This window comes from Oryzias latipes, chromosome 24 (assembly GCF_002234675.1).
Source record: "Oryzias latipes chromosome 24, ASM223467v1".
NCBI lineage: Eukaryota > Metazoa > Chordata > Actinopteri > Beloniformes > Adrianichthyidae > Oryzias > Oryzias latipes.
Window position 1 is genome coordinate 5,270,217 of NC_019882.2, and position 22,618 is coordinate 5,292,834.

Consider the following 22,618-nt stretch of genomic DNA (forward strand, 5'->3'; position numbering starts at 1 on the left):
ACTGAGTTGTTGTCCCACATAAATGGTCCAGATATTTTTGGAATCAGTGGAGTCTTACATGCTGGTCCATGCTGCTGGCTTCAGGTTACAGTGCTTATGGAAGCACTAAAGCTGTTTTCTCTGTGTGTTTACACAGTGGAATAATTGCTTATGGGATTTCATTATCCTTTTGTACGGCAGGGAATGTTAATTTTATCCTAAAGCTGAGTTTCTTTGACTTTTTGCCCTTTGAAACTTACAAACAGAAAACTAATACTACATACATACATAATATAGTTTTCCACACAATGCTTTGAAAACAAATTTAACAAAAAGAAATCAACATGATAACACTGATGAATTTCAGAAAAAAAACATTTAAAACAAAAGATTTATTAATTGTTACCAGTCATTTTTCCCATTTGACCAGCAACCTTAAGAAATGTTTTATTTTAGTTTAATTGCCATCTTTTGGGTGCTGTACTTAAGACATCGTACATTACAAATACAAATAGTATAAAAAATTATAAAAATGGTTTTGCTAGTAATTACTCAATACCAGATAAAAAAAGTGGCAGCAAAACATTGTTGAAAGTGTTACATGTCTAAATACTATACATAAAATGATTAAGTCTTATTCTGATGCAAAAATAAGCTCTTTTATATAAAATTAAATCAAAAATTAACTTAAATCTGAAAAAATACTGTTGTAAACAATAACCTGTTTCACTTATGTTCACACAAATAATTATAGTCCACATCATTCCCCATTTAGAAGAAATATTTTAAATTTTGAAATTATTTCCTGTAACACCAGAAATATAGGATTCTTGTTAAAACACCAATAAATAAGTAAAACAAAGTTTTAAATCTTCTTTTTAGTTTCAGTCGAGTCCTCTGTGGCTTTTTGTTCTCCTTTTCATGTTTTTTTGTGCTTTGAGGAGGAGCAGGGTGATCAGCAGCCATCACCCAATGCCGATTAAGTACAGCTACATTGCGCCATCTAGTGCTCAAATGCTGGAATTGCAGTTCTGGAAAATTAACACATCTTGAAGTAAAAAAAATAAAAAAAACTATCGATGCAAAAACCAGTCAGAAACTTTAACTCTACAGTCTGCACGAGTCCATTCATGTCTTATAACACTTTTGAAATATTTCTTGAAAAAAGACATTTTATCTCAGTGGACATCCCGGTAAAATTAAGGTGAAATATTTTCTATTCAATTAGTGATATGTGTTCTTTTCCTCCACTTGAGAATATTTTTGTAGAAGAGTTGGTTATAGTTCTTTGGTTTTGTGGGAATTTGTTTTTTTTTTTTTAGAATTCTCTGACTTGAGACACAAAGTGACTCATTTTGGGGTCAGTTTTACAGTCAGGCAAAAAATGAAATCTGTAAGCTTTGTTACCTTTGGAACACTGACGATGCAGTCTGACTGTTTAACCCTTGTGCTATCTTAGATGACCCCACCCTTGCATTGACGTGTTCTCCCTACCATGACAAAGGTGGATAAAGGTGGAAAGATTTCATGTAATCCATGGACACCAGTGAAGATCACAAATCATTGAAGAAAAAAGGTTCAGAGCACTGTCTAGTGGGTCTAGATGACCCAACTCTCAATGGTAAAGTGCCTAGGATAGCACAAGGGTTAAGCGAGTGGACAGGTGCCTTTTATGCAGGTAATCAGCTCAAACAGGTGACGTAAATACAGGTACAGGTTAGCAGCTAAATCAGTATTTAGCTGCTAAATACTGATTGGAGCAAACGCCAATCAGCCAGCTGAGGTTAAACAATTTACGACCAGTTCACAGCCTTATGACCCAGCGCATCCTGAAATGTTTTTTTTAGTGACAAGAAATCCCATCACGTTGACTAGAAGAAATCAGACCCATTGACCAGAATTTTAGACACCTTAATGCTTTTTTAGGGTTTCATGGATCTGCAGACACCCTGTGACACACAAACCCTGTTTTGTCCCTCTGTTTGTGGCTGCACGACAACATTTTGAAATAAAATCACACACACAATAAATAGTGCAATTAGACTGTTCAATGGCGCTGGGAGGGGGCATGAGGAGGAGTCACTAAAGGGGCATCTACTTTTTACCACTTTTTATGCTTTTACTTTTATTTTGTTTTTATTGCTCTTATATTTTTACTCCTTTTATTCTGTTTTTAGTGAGTGCGATTATTTTATGATTTTATGACTATTTATTACTCAACTACTTTAAATTTCTATTGAATGTTTGTGTATTTGAGTAGCATCGGATGGATATGCAAGTTCCCTCGGGATTAATAAAGTACTCTATCTATCTATCTATCTATCTATCTATCTATCTATCTATCTATCTAATAATAATCAGACAAAATAAATGAAATGTAAATAGACAAGAAAACATAAAATGACATCAAGGATCTTCATTATTTTTTTTAATAAAACGTGAAAACGGTCACAATTTTCCATCAAATTGAGCACATTTTTAACCTTAAAGCACAAAACAATGACTTTCCAGTACAAAAAACCAAAGTAAACTGGAGTTACACCACATTTCTTTTTTTTAAACTTTTTGATAAACTTCCTGTTGATACCTCTGAGTTTGTAGAGTGTGCAAGAGTTGCAATGTGTTATTACAACACTACAATCAATTCAAAAGACAGAGATACAAGAATTGAACCAAACTGAGCAAATTCTACAACCTTTCCTGCAGACCTTTGCATGATCCCTGCAACGTTGACATAGTTTCTACATAAAAGCTTGATAAAAAGTGTAAACCCTCCCCTAGAATATAAAAGGTTTAAAGTTGTTTGTGTTGTTTAACAGCAAAAACAAGGCAGCAGTGTTCCTCAGAGGCCAAAGCACTTCTTTACTAACTAAATTTCCTTATAAAATATATAAGTTCCATTAAAAGTGCAGGGATGTTAGCATTTACAATAAAGCTAAAAATAGTATATAAATTCGGTGTATTCTCCTATTTATTTTAGGCTTTTAAACAAAGCCAAAGGGTTAGATAAATATAAAGTGTCTCAGAAATATAAATCTTATAATGCTTATTTTTTTTAAATACCTATAAAGATGGTTCTTTTCTAAGTTCCCTTTTTTTATTAAATTATTTCCTTTTAGAATTTCTAATGATATAGTTTTAGGGAGGGAGGATTAGTTTTTCTTGGACAAATTTTGAAGCAAACCTCTTTCAGTGCAGGCGATACTGTAGTGCCTTTTCATCCGGAAACCGCTTCGGGTCACTTCTTCTCTGCCGGCTCCTCGATGAGTTTCCCCCTGTTGTATTTCTGCCCGATTCCGTAGGGAACGTGCGCAGAAATGGTTCCCAGTTCTTTGGCGCCCTCAATGTGGAACATCTGGTCATCGAAGAAGATGTGAGGCTTGATCTTCTGCAGCAGGGGCCCTTTAGGAGCCCCCGCCAGAAAGAGGGCTTCGTCGATCTCCAGGCCCCAGCTGCGGAGGGTCTTCAGGACGCGAGCCCCAGAGCTGGCAGCGCTGCGAGCCGTCACCAGGAAGGTCCGGATGGGACAGTTCATACGCTCGTTTTTGGCGTAAAACTTTCTCTGGAGTTTTCCGAGGGCCTCCAGGAAACACTTCAATGGACCCTGCAGGAGTCAGAGAATCAATGGAATGAAAGACCCACTCCGATCATCATTTGATATTTTAATTATGATCATGCCGTTTTTAGACGAAAATAAGAAAAACGCGTCTTTTTTTTTTTTTTAAGAACAGAGCGGTAGAAATTCACCTCTGATTTGTGGCAGGACTGTTGGCGCAGAGTAAGCCCGCCCCCACATCCCGTCAGCTATCTTTTATCCCCTCAGACCCTCTACCTAACATTACCAGTTACATTTCCTCCATCGTCAGAAAATAACATATTTAAAACATTCTCTCTTTCAACATCCTTGAAAGACAGAAAACAGCCTCAATAAACCGGTGTTATGTAAAAACCAGCTAAGCAAGCTCCTACCAGCTGTGTGACACGCTTGTATCGACAAGTTAAAGTGGCAATAAAAATAGAACTATTCAGTAATATTTAAGAAGTTCCTCAAAATGTGTTTCCTTTCATTTAGTTGGATGTAAAGAATTACAATACCTGAGCCAGAGGCTTGTTCTCAAACTTCTTCTCGTGCTCAAAGAACGTGTCGAGGCCATGTTGCTTCACGATAATCTCTGACTCATCAGAGAAAAGCACGGCGTCGCCATCAAACGCCACTCTCAGCTGCGTGTCGCTCAGCTCGGTCTCCGATTGCCTCATGAACATCGTCGCCGCTGCAATTTCTGGAGGGAAAGGGGGGGTGGATTGAAACATGTTTTGTAGTTTGAATGTCTCCCCCACGCAGTCCTGCTGCAGGTTTACCTTCTTCAATGGCATCTGTGACCTTCTCTGAATCTTTGGAGAGATAAAGGTTGGTCATGTAGGCCTTCAGATACCCAATGGGACTCTGACCTCCTGTCATGCAGAATCTCTCAATGGTCAAACCTGGTAGAACAAAACAACATTAGAACTTCCTGATTTCTGGGCAAAATGATGTTTGTCATTAGGTTACTATAGGAAGAAATGAGGCGTTAACGCTCAGCCGCGTTCGCCACATTTGATTGAGGATGCAGCGTACCGTAATGATTAATACTGTTTATGAGACGCACTCCCACTTGGGCATGGTTGTTAGTCATTAAAACAATGTCAAACAGCTCCTCGCTGTCTGGGTAGAGCTGCCTCAGCCGGCTGTTGACATTCATCAGCGCCTGGGAGAGAAGAGACGCCAAAGCCAGGACGTTGAGACACGGCGACAACAGTTACAAACCAACAATGACACCACATGTGAGAAGGAACTACAGACAAAAGCACGCAAAAACAACACAATGACAGGTATGAAGCCCATTAAGACTTCTATTGTTGTAATATTGGACTTTATAAATAAAATGGAATTTAATTGAACAATGCCATTCGGTTGGGTAATTTGGAAATTTCATATCTAAAAAAAGTATTTTTTGTCTAACTTGTGGGGATTTGAAATATTAACAGAAAAATAAGCAGCGACTCTTGGATACATGTAAAAAAAGGTTATAAGCCGGGTTCAACCCACTTTGCAAAATTGGGCTTGGAGTGGTCTTAAAATATCCTGGATTAAAATTTTGATTCATCAATTAAGAATTTAAAAAGCAAATCTTACTAATTTTCAGCACATTTGGATTTTATTTATTTTATTTTTTATTTTCTTAGATATAACTGGTGTTTTTGTTCGTGTAACTAGTGTTTTTTAATAATAAAAAAAAACGTTAGTTGTAATCCCTTTTCGTAAATTTTATGTAAACAAATATTTGGAAGGAACATGGAAGGACTCGTGTTTATATTTTTTATTACTTATTGATGAAAATGTAGACATTTTACCACTTTTTGTTGTCTATTCCAAATAATTATAATAATAATAAATAATCCAAGCGCATGCAACCTTAAAGGGAAGCCTACGATGTTAACGACTTTAACCTTTTTAACCAGAACTATGCCAAAAAGCAGAAGTGACGTGTCATGTTTTGTGTCTTAACGCTTTTCTAAAATAAAAACCTTCTTCCAGCAGAGAAGACATTTTAAATGTTACAACAGGAAACTCAAAGGTGGAGCAAACCATCAGGTCTACAGAAAGGATTATCGGTTCTGACCTTCCCTCCATCCACGATCTGGACCGGTCCAGAATTAAGAAGCGTAAAATCTCCACAGAAGCTGTTAAGACTCCTCCCTTTCGTTTCAGAGCCCTGAACGGCAAACCACATGCCACAAAGACAGCTTCTCCCCCTTGAGCTGTCGCTCTGATGAACTCTGAACAGTCAAAGCATGCAACACTTAAATAAAAATGTCCTTTTACATTTTTTCTGCTGTTCAGATGTTGCAATCATCTTTAGTTATCCAATCTTTGTTTTTTACAGCAGTTCATGCTTTGTGTCGCCTTTGCATAAGTAACCCGGGTCAAATTCCTTGAATCAGCACTCATCCTCGGCTAATAAAGCCGACTCAGGCTCTGAACAGTCTCTTAAAATAAAAATATTAAAAACAGCACAGGAAATATATCAAGTATATGTAGTTCATGTTGTCAAAACTATGAAAAACATTGTGTTTAAGGCTATTTTTAGTGATGCATGAAAGATTGTGGTTCATTATATTGTGAAAAACTCACAGCAATAAGAAAAGACAGTTGTGTTGGAGCCAGATAATTTATTCATTCATCTTCTAAACCTGTTTTGTCCTTTTATTGTAAAATAATTTATTATTAAACACCCACTCCATTGAAAATTGTGTTTTTTAACATGTTCTTGTGGCGTTTTTAACATGATGGAGGACAAATATTAAGAAAATTAAGCTTGAAATTGTATTTCTGACTATTTCTTCACTCAAATCCTTGTGAATCAAGAGCAGATGAAAAAATGCAGTTGGAAAAAGTTTGTATTTGTGACTAAGAAAATACGCTGGGCAGGTCATAAACTCCTTGCTCTGCTCCATTCCGATGCATCCACTTGGAGACGACTAGATCCGTGTCCGAGCTGGCCTCTGGCTTAAAATGGTTCTGCTGGTTATCACCATTATTGCTCCCCGTAATGTCAGGTTGGGGTTGCGAGGGGCTGTAAGCTAGCAGGACAGCGTGTAAACAGATGGATGTCGGGAAGTAGGGGTGGGCTAACTACGCACCAACAGCCCCACCCACTCTAGAAAACGAAAGAGTTTTTTTTTTTTTTACTTTAGCTAGAAACGGCATTATCATAATTATAAAAAAGATCCAAAGATTATCGGAGTAGATTATTTCTGAACAGTTTGCATGAATTCGCCCGTGTTTTTTTTTTTACAGTGAAAGCTGGACACATTACATGTAAACATGTCTTGCAATAAAGCTGAAGTGGCTGGAGCTTTTTTTTAACTTAAGTTTAAAAAAAGACTAATTTGGCATTTTATTTAACTGTATTTATCTGATTTACTTTCATGAACTTTTGATGATTTTCTGACTGTACTTGTGTGGCAGGTCTGAGATTGTATCCACAGAACTATTTGTTCTAGGCCTCCTCCTCCTCCTCCTCCATCAGCTCCTGAACCACACCTTGCCCCCTCCCTTGACAGCACGGGCGTACCTTCACGAAGGGAAAAGCAGGTCCTGGACTCAGAGGCTCGTCTTCGTGCTCCACCTGAAAGGCCACATACTTCTCCACTCCTTCTTCCTCATAGATCTTCCTCTCTGCCACCATGTTGAAAAGGGTGCGAGAGGACACCGCGATGGTGACGGCGAACTGGGGCTTGGGCTGCGAGAAAGAGGAAGAGGAGGAGGAAGGGTTTAAATTTTAAATGGGTTCTCCAGCCACATTTTGACAGAACTTCATGTACTTACAGGTCTGGGAACTTTCGTCTTCAGGCTGTCGAAGAAAGCTTTGGCCGCAGCCCAGTCCTGCTCCTCGCTGCTGTCTGCAGCCGCGGCGCGTCCTTCGGGTTTGATTTCGCTCATTTTTACTAACTTTCCGGGTGTCCGAACCCTCCACAGAAAAACACTTCAAGCGGCTCGGAAAGCCTGCAACAGCTGAAAAGGAGTTGGGTACTGCCGGGGGCGCGTCTTGAAGCTGTGACGTAGACGGATGGGGAACCAATGGGAACCTCCTTCTTATCAGCTGTTAGGTTTCCATATTTTCCTCCACCAGGGGTCTATGTGGCCCCTTTATCACTCTATTGTAGCTTCAAGTAATAATTCTGACGCTTTGAATGAATATAATTATTAAAGTTTTGCCTTTTACGTTTAAACTTTTGAACATAGGTAAAATAAAATTACTGTTTTTGGTACCACTGTTGTTATAACACAAAAATCAAGAGGTCTTGTGTGCTTCTCCACTCCACATATATTCTAACATGTCACATTATTGAATACAATTCTAGTAAAAGGTTTAATCTACTGTACAATTGTCTCTAGTTGCTGTTTAGATAACGTATAAAATGCATCTACATATATAGTTTTTGATGGATTCCATACCAATGTTGTCTTGTTTATATTCAATAGTGAAATGAGAAAGGATAGAAAATGCCTTACTTGCCTTAACTGAATCTGCTTCACCAGGAGTGAATTTTATTTCTAATGGAACTTTTATGTAAAGACTTCAAGTAAATGAAAAATTACACCCCAAAAAAATTTGACATTATAAGAACTCAAATATTTTTAAATAATTCATTAACTGCCACAAAATCATTTAAAAAGTGTATTTTTCAACACAATAAAGTGAGGCTTTTTGGCTCTCACTGGGTTTTGGTCAGATTGACTCTGGTCCATATGGCTATTTTAGCATCAAAGGTTGCTAATACTTATCCTATGCTGTAATTATTCTGCGTTTATTTACTAATTTATCTTTTGTTAATGTTCAAAATTTTGTGTGAAGAGGCAAACCTTGCACGTGTTGATGTCATTATACACAAAACAAAAGTGTTTAAAAAAGAATTTTCACAGAGAGAATGTTAAGATGCAAAAATGCAAAGAAAATAAAATTAAAAAGTGACCAAGTATTAAAGCACAAACCAACCCCATAACATACCACAAGAGTTGGAGCACAAATATATAGATATTTAAAAAAATAGACGAGCATCAGAATGGAGCGGAACGGGGAGATTGGCTTAAACCATTGGAGGTTCTACGTCACACCCACAAGCGTTTTCCAACTGCATTTTTTTGTCTGTTCCTGATTCCCAATGATTTGAATACTCAGAAATCCAGTTTATGGCCTTCATCGTAGGAAAAATGGATGTTAAAAACGTCAAAACACAATTGTCATCAGAGTGTGTCTTTAAAAAAAAACTGTAAAACATAATAATTCATCGTTTAATATTAAGCAATCCAATCACCAAATGTGTTTCCAACCCAGCTTAGATGTATGACATAATGTTCCTTTGCGCTATATGCGCTATATAAAATATATTTTTATATATAAAAAATCTGATTTTTGATTTAAAGCACCGTTTTTGGGAAGTTTAGTGAATATTCTGATCAAATATTGTAAAAATTCTATTATTTTTTAAATATTTAGAGCACAAATACTGAATTTTCTTCACACCTGAGGTCTCTCTCACATGGATCCATTCTAAGACATGAATGACCGCCCTCCTGCGTTGCCCCCCTCCCCCCTCCCGTACCACAGTTGGTAGAGTCCTGCGCTGAGCATCATGGCGATTGACGGTAAGTCTACCGTCCGGGACTCGGGTTTAAACTTTACTGCAGAGGAAGAGAAAGAGCCTAAGAGAGACGCGTTCTTCGCGCATTTGTTTGACTGTTTTACTGATGGATGGGGAGGCTGCCGCGCGGCACAGCGCGGTGCTGATGGTGAGGCGGACACGCGCACGGATGCGGGACGGCTGACTGCCGTGGGATCAGTGGGACGCGCACCTGAACACATCTCTAGTAAATTGAGATCCTTGTGCTGTTGGAGTCGATCTAGAGGGGCGTTAATTTTATTGAAGCTGTTGCATCAACGTTAAAAAAAATAATCCTAGAGATCTACTTCTTCGCATCACATGACGGATTGTTTAGCTGCTGTTAAAGAGCCAGATCCTCCCAAGAAGATTTCCCATTACAGGAGTGCAGTGTTAGTGTTAGGTGGGTTTAAAAACAACCTGAATGCGCTCATCTCACTGATGATGGAGAAGTTTTTCTTCTGTGTTTTATTTTTTTGGGTGGGGGGTGAGGGGGTAAGGGGGGGGGGGGGGTGAACGTGACCGGGATGCGTAAAGGAACCCTGTCCCGCCACGGTCGCAGTGAATCACTGAGTCCATATCTGTAGCGACTTCATGGCTGAAGCTGCAATCTGTTTGGATTGTGTTAATTTGAATTTCCAGAAGTTTATATTTTGTTGCGTTTTGAACAGGAAACATGTTTTCAGATTCAAAAAAAGCATTTCATTTAAATTATATAACCAACATTTTACAAGTTACTTTCAATCAGATATCTTTTTAGAAAAAATTTATCCTTTTAAGACTCCACATTAATTTTCTATACATAAAAAAAAATTAGCTTAAAATTTTATTTAGTTTTTCTTTATTCAAACCGTTGTATATCAGTAGCAGACAAAAACAAACAAAGCAAAAACAAATGCAGAGCATAAATACACTAACAAGTATTGTACATTTACATCAAGGCTCTGCCACATGTGACCCCTTTAGCCTGTATTATGGCTTTGAAGAAAAAATGTAAATAGTTTGAATAAATAATGGATTCTAAATTTTGGTTTATTAATCAAGTTTGTGTTTACATTATTAACGTGTCAGATAACGTTTCATCTTTATTGTCAGTATGGACTGTTATTAGAATGAACTTAAAGCACATTTTCTGATCTTGTGCTGTACAACAAAGTCTAGTTTGTATTCTTGTCTTCACATAGTCATGCCGACTCTTCTTTTGCAGAATCAGCTCATAATGATCAGGGAACCTGTCCCAGTTTTTGCCAAAAGTTTGTTTTTTCCGTTAAAAACAAAAGTGCTGAGCGGTTGTCAGGAATCTAAATTAAATATTGAATTCATGTTCAAAAATATATCTTTAATATTGTGTACGTTTAAGAAGGATTTTGATTGACCTGATGGAAGTAAAAAAATTAGATGTGGCATCCATTTAGCTCTGAATTTCTCAGAGGTGGTCGTTAAATCTGCACAAATCCACAAAGTGAAAGTGAGTCTGCAGGTTTAATGCAAGAGCACAGTGTTCACCAATAAGGGAGTCTCAGATGAATAATTCTACTGAAAGAACCTTTTCAATCTAATAAAAAAAAAAGATAAATGGATTCATTTTTGCAGTGGATTTCTTGCTCAAAACAGTTATGAAAATATTGTTCAAATGAATTTTTATTCATCTAAGGTATTTATTTTTGCAAATAACACTTATGCATCAAGGTCATTTCTAAACTTGTCTTTTAGTTCCATAGTTTTATTCACTCTTTACTTTTGAAAAACATTCATGTCAGTGATGAAGGAACCATAATTATTCATATTATAAATAGCCTGCATTTAATCTTAAAAATTATCTTGCAAAACTTGACAAAATACTTTTTTTTTTGCTTTGCATCTTACTATTAAAAGATTGGCAACATAAAAACCTACATTCTGCTTTCAAGATGACTTCTTTTTTTGGATGTATTTTTATTTATATTTGCTGCTTTTTATGTGTGTGTGATTTTTTTTAGTAAACATAAAGCTTCATGTTTGACTCACAGTTTTGTCCGGTTTGTGTTTTTCAGCTGGGGGGAGGAACTGTGGTGTTAACGAGCTTTTCTGTGCCAGACGAGGTAAGAAAATGTTAAATGCAGGCACTTTATCTTTTACCCGTCAGGACATAGAGATTAATTTAATCCTTTCTTAAAGAATAATGAGACATTTAAACAAACAATATCGTCTTTATTTGTTCTTTGGTGAAAAAAAGCTTCTCAAAAAGGAGGATCTGTCTCTTTAAATTACTTTTGTTAGTACAGTTGTTCTGAATGTGGGATTATCAGGTTCTTTGTTTGTTTTTTTCATTTTGGTAATCCATACGCCAACATGAGTTTAATTTGTTTCCATTCTCTTTTTTTGCATTGAAGAAGTTTGCCTGAAGTTTCTCAAGTTTCTGAAGTTCATGCAAAACTGGTTCAAATCATTCCACAACCCCCACCGTGCTTTCTAACTGAAATGAGATGTTTGTATTGATATTGCTTTGGGGTTCTTTTTTCAAACATGGATCCATCTTGTCTGAACAAACAGACCAACATTTTATCCTCTTTGCTTAAAGACAAACGTATTAATGACAGTTTTCCCCTAAACAGGTCATTTGTGCGTAATATTCTAAAAACTATTAACTTTGAGATTTGGGCCAAGCCCCAAACATTAGGTGAGATATTTTAACTGTAGTTAAAGTTCAAACAGCCTCTCCAATGATTTTTTAATAAGATTTTTGAACCCACAAGAACCCATGGTGACATAACAGAAACATACCAGAAATGCATTCTGTGGTCCACTTGGTTTGTGGTAAAATTCACATCATTTTATTTTTAAGAAAAAAATGGGTCTGGATTCTTACCAATTCTAACCATCCTTCATGGTTGCAATTTAAATAGCTTCAACCAGATATTTTTTTTTTCTATTTGAACTATACACCTTAGAAAACTTAACATGTCTGTGTGAATTATGCAAGGAGTATCAAGTTTTAGCTCACTTAAGCAAAAGAAGGCAGCTGTGTGAGCATGATTTATTCAGCGCTGAGGTTTTGTTTCGTTTCAGAGCTCCATCTGTAAGCAACATTTCCGGACGTACAGGTTAAAAAACAGCCCACCTGCATTTTAATTTAGCAAAAATAAAAAAAGGACTCTGAGGTTTTTTTTTCCTTTAGTTTGCACATTGTCTTTTAAAAAATGTTTTTTGGAAGATTAACGGGAATATTTCTATCAAAAATCAAGCTGATGACATTTTGCGCCTCTGCACGGGGTTCAGTTCACGTTTCAAGTTTAAATGAGAGATTCCTGTCTGTGCAGTTAAGACACAGAATAATGCACACTTATGGAAGGAGCAGTACAAGTAGTTTTAACCCTCCTTTGTCTGCCGTGAAGACAAAAAAAAAAAAGCAAGCAGACTCTCCAGAGGAAAAAAGGCATCAATATTGGAAAAAAGAGAGGAGAGAAAAGAGAGAGGGGGGGTGTTTCAATGCTCCACTTTCCAAGGTACATTGATGGAGGCATTAGGTTACCTCAGCTGTGTGAATTATTCAGCTATTGTAGACATGTAGAGAGCATACATGAGCTGTCATCACATCGCAGGGCCACATAGGGGTTTTAGCGGACAGGGCCCATCGGCCGCAGAGGTCAGGCTGGCGTGTTGAGCTTTGAGCGTCGCCGAGCGTTGATAAATGCAGGACTGCACTTAACATGAGGGATTTACTACATTATTGTCTATAGCTGCTGCTGTGCTTTAATGGAAGAGGGTGTATTTGTAAAGAAGGTAAGCCCTTGCCACAACGATCTTTTCATTTTTGTAAATTTAGCATTTGTTTTTGGCACAGCAGGCGGAGTTACACGTTGAAACATAGGAGACTTTTTGCCTTGATGTAGTTGCTAGAAGAAACTTACAGTCTTTATTCAAAATATGACAATAATTTAATAATAAAAATAAATCCAAAGCTAATCAGGATCTCCACATTGACCTAAATGAGGCTTCAAATTGTCCAAGTTAGTAGGTAATAACTCCCCCCGTTTGCTAAATATGTAATTGAGAAATGGAGAACAGCTATCAGGAGAGACAAAAAACTCCTGCTTTATACTTTTATTTATAAGAACCAAAAATATTAAGGCTTATTTGCAAAATAAATTAGAAAAACATGATTTCAAAAGCTTCTTTTCAGATTTTTTCAGTGTAATTATTTTATAAAAGTTTTTAAAAATGTATTGACCGAAGATACAAGAGTCACTTATGAAGAGAAATCAATCAAAACAGTTTCATGATAAATATCACGTAAACATAGGATCACATAGAAACCTTATTGTTGGAATTTAAAGCTTGTATTAACAATAAAACCAGAAAAAAACCAGGGTTTTCCTGACTCTCCAAGCTCATGTTATCCTGGGCTTGGTTATGTAACCGTGTGTCTCAAACCGCTGAACACTCTGATCACACGTCTTTCCTTTCAGCCTTCTCCTTGACAACTTGGCCTTTTCTGTTGAGGCGTTTGATGTTTAAGAACGCCATTCATGCTTCGCTGTGAACCTCCTTTCTCTTTTTCCTCCAGCCGATTACACTGTGGTGTGATTTCTCTGTTTTTTATCAGATCCTTTTCCTCTGAGGCTCTCATAAAAATAACACAGGGCTGCATGCTAACATGAAGTCGTGCTGGCCTACATACGGCTCTTCGGATGGTCTCCGATGGGCTTTGAAGTGCAGGAAACAGTCTGCTTTAAATTTAAAATGCCAACTCTCCGCTTTAGGTGCTAATTTGAGTTTTAGTCTAATGGTGTCTATTATTAAATAACGCCTAAGCATGTCTGCAGAGGACACGTTTGATCTTAGAACATGAGAGTTTGACTCAAACACCCTCATTTTTTTCCTCCTTCTTCCCTTTCTTTTTCTTCCTCTCTCTTCCTCTGTTGTCCCTAGTTTCTCCTGAGCTTCTGGGTGTTCTGTCCTCAATCGCAGTGTTCATGGCGCTGATGGCTCTGTTTTTTCTTTACCTCAGCAACAAACTGTCTGTGGAGAGTTCTGACAACCTTTCCCATCTAAGTGGCTGCAGGAGCAACCAGCGAGGTACAAAACGCAGCAGATTAACGGCACTGACTTAGCTATTAGAGATCAAGAATCAAGATTTTATGGTTTAATCCTAAATGTCTACTAGTCAATTTAATAAATCTACTGCCAAACTGCAAAATCTGAATGTAAAGAAGGTAAAAAAAAAAAAAACCTTATTTAAAAAAAAGTCTTATTTTCTGTCTTTCAAGAAAAATAAATTGATCAAAAATTTTTTGGGTACAGTTTAAAAAAATAATTCCTAAAGACTAGATTTATTTTCTTTAAACAATCTATATCTTAGTAAGACAATTTTTTGGATTTCTTTTCAGATTTCTTTGCTGATCTAAAGAAAAAAATTTCACATTTGAAAATTTTTTCAAATGTTATTATTCTATTTATCTATATGGCGCCTTAAAATGAGCGCAGTCAAACAGGATGACGTAGGTCAAAAACCCACAAACATTAACGGTCATTCTATACGCAATTCTAAACATTGAAGGTCAAAAAAACGAAAAAGTATAAATGTCATAAAAACATAAAAACACAAGATAAAAGCAAAAGCAAATTTTAAAAGTCATTGAGTTATTTCTAGGTTAGTTGTTTTTTATTTTCCTTATTTCCTTATTTACTTACATCAATTTAATTTTTTTCATTAAAATCAGGTGTTGGCTTTCTAATCCTTATAGATATTCTACTACTGAACATAGTGCAGTCCACTCTCAGTAGTATTTTATTAAAAAGTAATGTTTTATAGTAATCTATTACATATTGCTGTAATCAAATAGTGTAAAGCATTACTAATGAATATTTTTGTAATATTTTTCTTATCTGTTCAGTAAGTCATAGATTTCAACAGACTAACTGCACAAACTGTAATTGTTCAAAGCAAGTTTACTGTAAAAAATGGCACAGACACATTTTTTTTTGTCACTCTTCCACTTTTTAAAAGGTTTTTGACCTATAATATTGATTCAAATGTGTTCCTTTTTATCCTTATGTTATGGCCATAAATCAGGCTAAATATTGCACACTTGCCAAGATGAAGAATTACTCATTTTAATTCTGGTAAAAAGCAAAAACTGAATCTTAAGAAAGTAGCCCCCCCCCCCCCCCCAAACAAATCTGTCGTATTTTCTGTATTGCAAGAAAAATAATCTTTATAAAAAAATGTTTAGTAGCAAAATGATCTTGATTTGAGAAAACATCTCCTAGAGACCTGAATTTTATTTTCCTGGTTATATTACCCCAGTAGAATTTTTCTTTTTTTTAAAGAGAATCTGCCAGTCTGGTAAAAAATTTTGACAAGTGGACAGTGTAATGTCAACTAGAACTGAAAGTGTTTTTGGTTATAGTCCTTTAAATTTAAATAGTTCTAAAACTGTTATCTTAATTTCTTAAATGTATAAGCTAAACAAATTACAATCAAAAGAAACGAAGTAATGAAATTAAAATATCAATTTAGGAATAGAACAGAAAAGGATTGATTATCTGTATGTCTATAGCACTTTTTACAGAAAGAATCACAAAGTACTTTAAAAAAAGATGGCATAAAATTATGCAAATATGCAATTTTTGCTTGTCATGAAGACCAGGCATAAGTAAAGTGTAATCTGCAGCGTCAGCACATTGATGTGTCTTTTGCATCTCAGCACGTGGTGTGACGCTGGCACTGCGCTCTGCCAACAACCACATGTCCATGTTCTGATGAGCTAATCTAGTGGTCAGCGTGCGACGGGATCCCTGACTGAGACATGGCCTTCTTCAAGAGCTTCCAGCAAACCCTCCCATCTGTCAACATTTCTTCCATTCTGGATTCAGTCACCAGCCGCGTAGACGACCTGGCCAACGCTGTCAGCGATGCCACTTATGCAGTGAGCGACCAGCTGACTGAGCAGGTCACCACTATCATGAACAAGGTGCAGGAAGAGGAGGTGGTTGAACATGGCAACACCCCGGAGAAGGATCAGGCCACACAGGAAGGAAAAACCTTCTGGCAAATGTCTAGAGACTCCGATTCTGGCAACGCAGGCTCGAAAGGCAATCAAAGCAACGATGGTGCAGAGGGTGAGAACACTCAGAGCCAGATGGAGTGGGAGTGGAGGGACGGGTGCTGGCGAGTGAAAAAAACAGAAGCGGAGTTGGAAGAAGAAGAGAGGAGGAAGAGGGAGGAGAAAGAGCTACAGGAGAGGAAAGAGCAGAGGAGAAAAGAGAGGAGACAGAAGCAGCTGGAGAAGGAAGGCTTAAGTCAAAGGAAAGAGGATGAAGGGGGACAGGAACGGGAGGCCACTGAGGTCTCAGACACACTAGAAAACAGTACAAATGAGGAGTGTGGTGACCAACTTACTGCTCAGCAAAGGAGCGACGACTCTAATGAAACTGATCGATCGTTAGACTCTAAAACTGAGACCAGTGTCTTAAAAAATGAAGAGGAGGGCTCTGAGGAAGAGGCAGACAACGAGGAGGAGGTGGATCCGTCTGCATCCTCTTCCAAAGTGAAAAAGAAGAAACCAGACAAGAAACTAAAGAGTTCAAGTGACACGTCAAAGAAATCTGAAGAGCGCAAGAAGAGCAAAAAGAAACAGAAAGGAGACCCAGGTTAGCGTGTGTGCTGCTCTTCTTCCTCCTTTTCAAGTTCCAGTCTCTGGACTCACCCTGCTGCTCTGCCAGCTCTGTCTCTACATCCTAAAATAGAGCTCACTTTGCCGTGTGTGATGAGCCTCGTTTCTCATTCTGGTATGTTCCTCACAGAGGAAGTTGCATCAGGCAGCGAAGAAGAAAAAGACCCCGAGGCGGCGACTCCGGAGAACCTGGCGTTTGCGTGGAGCGGCAGAAGCAAACAGTCCAGTGAGCAGGACGGCTTCAGCAGTGAGGCCTCCAGCGAACAGGGTGAGGGCACACATATGTAACCTCGTTATGTAAAGCCTGCTTTAACCAGGAGGGGGAGCATCTCAGCGAAAAAGACCCTGGAGAACAAAAAGCTTAAACTCAGAAGCATTTCCATTCAGATATATATCAGAGCCGCAAGTTAAGGATTATATATGACGGGAAGTGGAATTTTTTTGAATAATTTATAATTGATCAAACAGCAGTATTTTAGATCATCACTCAGGTAGAAACAGTATTAAACCTTTGAAAACCTGGATGTGTCAGTAGCCTGGTTTAGTTTATTAGCTTAATTCTACGGTGGCCCTGAAGATCAAATCACATCAAGGAATCAAAACCAGAAGAACCCTCAGTAGTCTCTGAACTCACATCAGCTGTTTACAATGATTTAGGAATGACCCCCCCCCCCCCCCCTCCCATTAGTATTGTTTGTATTCAAAATGTAATGATTTAAACAAAAATTAGATTTAAAATAAACATAGCAAGAGTTACGGCACATAATTCTGAAATAAATCATTGGAGCTTTGTAAATAGTTCAGTGGAGCTGAACTATAGGCATCTTTCACATTTTTGGCGTTGTCTTAGTTTGATTTATGGATTAATACATTTTTATTTTGTCTCTACATGTTTAATCTTTTGTTATAAAACATAAAAACTGTTTCAGTTTCAGTTATATGTGACCTTTGCTGGAAATAAATGACTACATTTACTCAGAACTGAGCTGTTTGGATATTTTTTGGACATTGCTAAATTATTTTTTACTTATAATCAAAAATATATCTTTGTAAATAAGAAGCTGGAGTTGAACTAAAAAGATTGATATCAAGCACTGCCACAAAAAAAGAATTTTAAAGATAAATTATTGGACCAAATTGTAAAGAAGAAAAAAAAACTCAAAAAGACCCTGAAAAATGCAAAACAAATAAAAAAACATTACATATTATAAATCCTACTAAAATTCCACGGAAAAGAAAAGTAATTTCCAGAATTCCCAATGAAATGAAACAATATATGTATTATGGGACACTTATTGGATGATGAGTTTTGAAAGAATTAATTGAGAAATCACTGAACCTTTGCAGTTGAGGCTGAAAGAAAAACCTTCTGCATCTGCAGAAATTTTGATTTCTGGAAAACTTTTTAAAAATTTTGTCTCATTTTAAAAAGCTTCTATTTCTGAAATGTATTTTTTTTCTTTTTACATTTTTTTGTACTTATAAATGTGATCTTTAAAAACGTTTTTGCATTAAGTGATTTCCACTTCAGGGCCACTGTAGAATTCAGAGGATTACGTTGAACTCTGTCTTAAGTCTTTAGTTAGCCTCCCATCATCTAGTCTCACTCCTGTGTGTCACTGTCGCCATGGCAGTCGTCAGCATCCAGAGGATGAGGAAAGACAGCGAGCTTCAGCCTCCTCCATATCAGGACGAGAGCTCTGGGGCACGCAGGTCCTCCCGCTCGCGCTCAGAACGGGGGCTGAGGTCATGTGACAGCCTCCCCTGCTCCAGCGAGGCCAGCATGGACCAGGATGCTGAGAGCTTCCTCAACAAAGGCTGCGAAGAAGACATTCCCAGTGACAGCACTGCAGTTCTGGGTCCAGAGGTGGGTTGAGATGCTTAAAGTTTGAAAATATCAACAAGACTGCAAACTCTTGACTGTTTTTAGATCTGTCCATTTTTAAGCAGCTATTTACCATAATCAACCACTGCTTTTTGCACTCAGGATGGTTCTGGTCCCAGACTCCCCAAGCTCTACGAACCCGAGCCCCTAGCTAAATATGGAACACTGGATGTTGCTTTTGAATACGACTCCAGTGAACAGTGGCTTGCCGTCACCGTCACTGCAGCGACAGACATCCCCGCCCTGAAACAGACAGGCAACATTTCATGGCAGGTCCACCTGGTTCTCCTGCCCACAAAGAAGCAAAGGGCCAAGACAGGCGTGCAAAAGGGCCCCTGTCCTGTTTTCACGGAAACATTCAAGTTTTCCAGGGTGGAACAAGAGGCCCTGGGGGACTGTGCTGTTCGCTTCCGCCTGTACAGCATCAGACGCATGAAAAAGGAGAAGGTCTTGGGGGAGAAGGTGTTCTACCTGACTAAGCTGAACCTGCAGGGAAAGATCGCTCTGCCTGTCACACTGGAGCCCGGCTCTGAACTCCCTGTGAGAATGCCTCCGGATTATTTTAGCCCCGACGTTGACCTGTTCTGAATCCTTCCCTGCTTTGTCTTGCCAGGGTTGCGGATCTCTTGTGAGCGTGTCCCGCAGTGCAGGCGCTCTGTCCTACCGCTCCACTGAAGACTCCTTACCAGAGATCCTCCTGGGGCTCATCTACAACTCCGCAACAGGAAGACTGTCAGCAGAGGTGATCCAGGGAAACCACTTCAAAACTGCAGCATCTGATAAACCCATCAGTAAGTTTGGGGAGTTTCGGGCAGAAAAAGACCCACTCCGATCATCTTTATTCTATTATATCCCAGTGGTCTTTTAGTTATGATTATGCAGTTTTTAGCCTAAATCATTTTCTAGGACGTAGTTTGAGTTGTGGGCGGGACTATTGGTGCAATGACCCCCCCCCCCCCCCCTTTCCCTCCCGAATGCTGAGAGCTTGAAGCAGGGAGTTTGTGGCCTGTCCAGCATATATTCTACAGCACAAATATTTTTTTCTGCTCCTGATATCCTGTTTGTAGGATAAGCCCCTTGAGATGTGTCATCTCGTTTTCAAGGGGGTCTTCAACATACAACAAAACAAGCAAATACCAACAGATACAGTTGAGGAAACTTTAAATATATCAAAAAATAATTCACAACAATTTGATTAAAGAAATACTCATAAATACAATTTTCATCCTAATCTTCTTTAAATCTGTCCTCCATTAACAGAAAATGCCATGGTAAAAACACCAAACATTTTCATCAGAGTGGGTCTTTTAAACCTTTTATGTTGTTCGAGCTTGCAGTGAATTTTCAATCCTCTGCAATTCCTTTCTTAAGGGGCAGAAATTAAAACTTTCCTGCATTTCAGTCCTTCTTTTTTCTCGTTTCCAACCTTGTGTGCTGCTGTGTGGATCACAGGTGATCTGTTCTGTTGTGTGAAACATTTCGTGGGGGGACAGCTGTATATCATGAGAGGTAAGGCATATTTTCTCTGGTTTATTTTAGCACTGATGCAATCAAATTTAAGTCACTGACCAAGACGATTTAAAAAAAATGCAGACCAGGTGATGTTATTGTGTTTTCTGAAAGATAAGGTAGTGACGGAAATGACATGTGACTTGGAAGGAGGGTCTAGTATGAAGTTATTGATGGTGAGAGAGGGTGGAAATCAAACGTGAAATTGTTTGAAACTGAAGACTTGCAGTGCTTGCTTTACCCACTAGGTGGCACTGCCTCACTCCTCTCCTATCTCCTTGCAGACACCTATGTGAAGCTGACCATGCTGGACTCCAAGGGCAAAGAGATGTCTAAGTGTAAGACGGCCACATGCCGCGGTCATCCCAACCCCACCTACAAGGAGACGTTTGTCTTCCAAGTGGCGCTCTTCCAGCTGTCAGAGGTGTCCCTGGTGGTGTCTGTGTTCTGCCGGCGGAGCAGCATGAGGCCCAGGGAGAGGCTTGGCTGGGTCTCCCTGGGCCTCAACAGCACCAGCGAAGAGCAGCTGGTCCACTGGACGGAGATGAGGGAGGCGGAGGGGCAGCAGATCTGCCACTGGCACACACTCACCGACACATAGGAGGAGATGCAGCAGAACCGTCTTTAAAATAGCAGGAACCCTCCAATCTGTTCTCGCGCTCAAGGCATTCAGGTGTGAGGAATTCACAGATCTCCTTTGAATCCACCCTTTTTCTCGGAGGCACCCGTTCAAAGTGGCTGCGAGGAACCTTTAGACTGAAAAACACTGGCAAGGACTGCCTAGAATTACAGACTCCAGAGTTGTTAACGGCTATTCTGCTCACAGAAAAAGCTGCAAACACTCGAATCGTTTACAGAACAGCGTCAAGACACTTCCCAAACAACTTCTGCCTTTCAGCCTCGGACCAAAGAGCTCGGTCCGGAACTGGCAGACGTCTTCCTTCTGGGCTTCTACCAGCAACTCAGACATTTTTGTCAACTGTAGCCTCTGTCAAAAGAGAATGCAACAAAATGACTGTTAGAGGGCCTCCAACATGCTGCAACTATGTACAAGCTGTGCTTTTTCACAGTGTGTTTACATGAACATGCTGTTATGCAAGACCTATCAACTCTACTGTTGTTTGATCATCCAACATGGCTGTAGAACTCAAAAGGAGGTCTCTCTTTACATTGTAGTGCTGAACAGCTTCAGTGTATTATATGTCTAATGCCATGTCAAGCCGGAGGAATGCACTGCAGACAGCTCTGCATGCCCTTCCCTTTTTCCTGTGCGATACAGACCGTCTCACCATTCAGCCTTCTGACGTCCCAGCCATGTTCATTCATGTAGAAACACGGTGCTTCCTGCTGGGGGGGGGGGGGGGGGGGGGGGGGGGGGGGGTATGCAAAAGCCTGTGCAGGCCAATAAAGCCGGCAGCTCTCAGGCAGTGCCGATGACAGCTACAGATGTGCTTGCCTCTCATGTCCTCACAAAGGAGCTTGCATTTCTAGAAAAGATTCAAAAAGAAAAAAATACACACAGAGCGAAGCTTTCACCTAAAAGGTCAAAGCCAAATAGAGTCTAAAAATAAGAAAAGAACACTATTCTTAAAAAAGAAAATCACTACAAAAGTAGTAAATCATTTGTCCTGCCAGCAATTAATTTTACATAACAAAGACATTTTATTATAAGATATAATAAACTAGAAACACGGAGTTCCACTCAAAAAAATAAGCTAAAAAAGCTGTTTGATAGAAATACTTCAAATTGAATCTTTTACAGCCCCAAATTATTATTTTTTGTTAGTTTTAAGCAAATAGTTAATATTTGTGAGTTTTATGTACCTAATTGTGGTTCAGGTTGATTATTGTGACAAAAAACTATGTTATAAGTGGAAATGACTCGTTTTAGAACAAAATGTGAATCTCAGTCCAAGTTGGCCCATCTCTCTTGATAAATCCTCATTAAATCTAATTCTAGCTCTTATTTCTTAGAACATAAATCTAAATTTTTGTTTCCAAAATAATGTCTTTAAATGTCTTATGGCCATTTTCCAAATCAAGCATTTTTTGAGTCTTAAATCAAGTTCCTCTATTGTCTAGAGTTTGAAGTGTACGGATTTTAGCTCATTTTAATAATTTACTTTTTTCTAGACTTGCATAAGAAATATTTATTGAGTAAAGCTTGGAAAAAAAAAGCGAAGAAAAGAAAAGTTAAAACAACTTAAAACCTGCTTTTGAATGTCTTAAAAACAAGGTTTTAATCATTGCACGCAGATCCCCCCCCCCTCACTGAAAGGACGACCAGTGATTTCCCAGCCACACCTGTTTCAGTGGCTTCATCCCTCTGAAGCCGCGGGGATCCATGTTTTTTCACCTCTTCTCGTCAGGTTGAAAGCTTCCA

General features: G+C 38.6%; 2 protein-coding genes across 4 annotated transcripts; one reads left to right on the top strand and one right to left on the bottom strand.

The window, feature by feature from the left end:
- Positions 1 to 2,390: 2,390 nt before the first annotated feature.
- On the bottom strand, positions 2,391 to 7,576 carry LOC101163217 (cytosolic 5'-nucleotidase 1A). Its single transcript, XM_004083420.4, has 6 exons — positions 7,349 to 7,576; positions 7,095 to 7,262; positions 4,595 to 4,724; positions 4,339 to 4,461; positions 4,075 to 4,259; positions 2,391 to 3,583 (listed from the first exon to the last, which is right to left on the bottom strand). The coding sequence occupies exons 1-6, from the start codon at positions 7,460 to 7,462 to the stop codon at positions 3,218 to 3,220; spliced, it is 1,086 nt and encodes a 361-aa protein (XP_004083468.1). The 5' UTR covers positions 7,463 to 7,576; the 3' UTR covers positions 2,391 to 3,217.
- Positions 7,577 to 8,986: 1,410 nt separating this feature from the next.
- LOC101173829 (synaptotagmin-14) lies at positions 8,987 to 21,531 on the top strand. Of its 3 annotated transcripts, XM_023953199.1 has the most exons (9): positions 8,991 to 9,169; positions 11,217 to 11,264; positions 14,095 to 14,241; positions 16,972 to 17,109; positions 18,476 to 18,708; positions 18,829 to 19,266; positions 19,340 to 19,517; positions 20,179 to 20,235; positions 20,520 to 21,531. In XM_023953199.1, the coding sequence occupies exons 1-9, from the start codon at positions 9,157 to 9,159 to the stop codon at positions 20,834 to 20,836; spliced, it is 1,569 nt and encodes a 522-aa protein (XP_023808967.1). In that variant the 5' UTR covers positions 8,991 to 9,156; the 3' UTR covers positions 20,837 to 21,531. The 3 variants fall into 3 exon arrangements, with proteins under 3 accessions (XP_023808968.1, XP_023808967.1, XP_023808966.1); XM_023953200.1 differs by lacking the exon at positions 16,972 to 17,109 and having other exon boundaries at positions 8,987 to 9,169; XM_023953198.1 differs by lacking the exons at positions 8,991 to 9,169; positions 11,217 to 11,264; positions 14,095 to 14,241 and adding an exon at positions 15,382 to 16,818.
- Positions 21,532 to 22,618: the final 1,087 nt, after the last annotated feature.

Bases quoted from the DNA above. Each gene is read 5' to 3' on its own strand.
- LOC101163217 (XM_004083420.4), bottom strand. From the start codon at position 7,462: ATGAGCGAAATCAAACCCGAAGGACGCGCCGCGGCTGCAGACAGCAGC. The intron at 4,462-4,594 runs GTACGCTGCATC...TTGTTCTACCAG, and splicing joins AAACAGTATTAATCATTACG to GTTTGACCATTGAGAGATTC. The intron at 4,260-4,338 runs GTAAACCTGCAG...CTTTCCCTCCAG, and splicing joins CACAGATGCCATTGAAGAAG to AAATTGCAGCGGCGACGATG.
- LOC101173829 (XM_023953198.1), top strand. From the start codon at position 15,975: ATGGCCTTCTTCAAGAGCTTCCAGCAAACCCTCCCATCTGTCAACATT. The intron at 17,110-18,475 runs GTGAGGGCACAC...TCGCCATGGCAG, and splicing joins TGAGGCCTCCAGCGAACAGG to TCGTCAGCATCCAGAGGATG. The intron at 19,267-19,339 runs GTGAGAATGCCT...TTGTCTTGCCAG, and splicing joins AGCCCGGCTCTGAACTCCCT to GGTTGCGGATCTCTTGTGAG.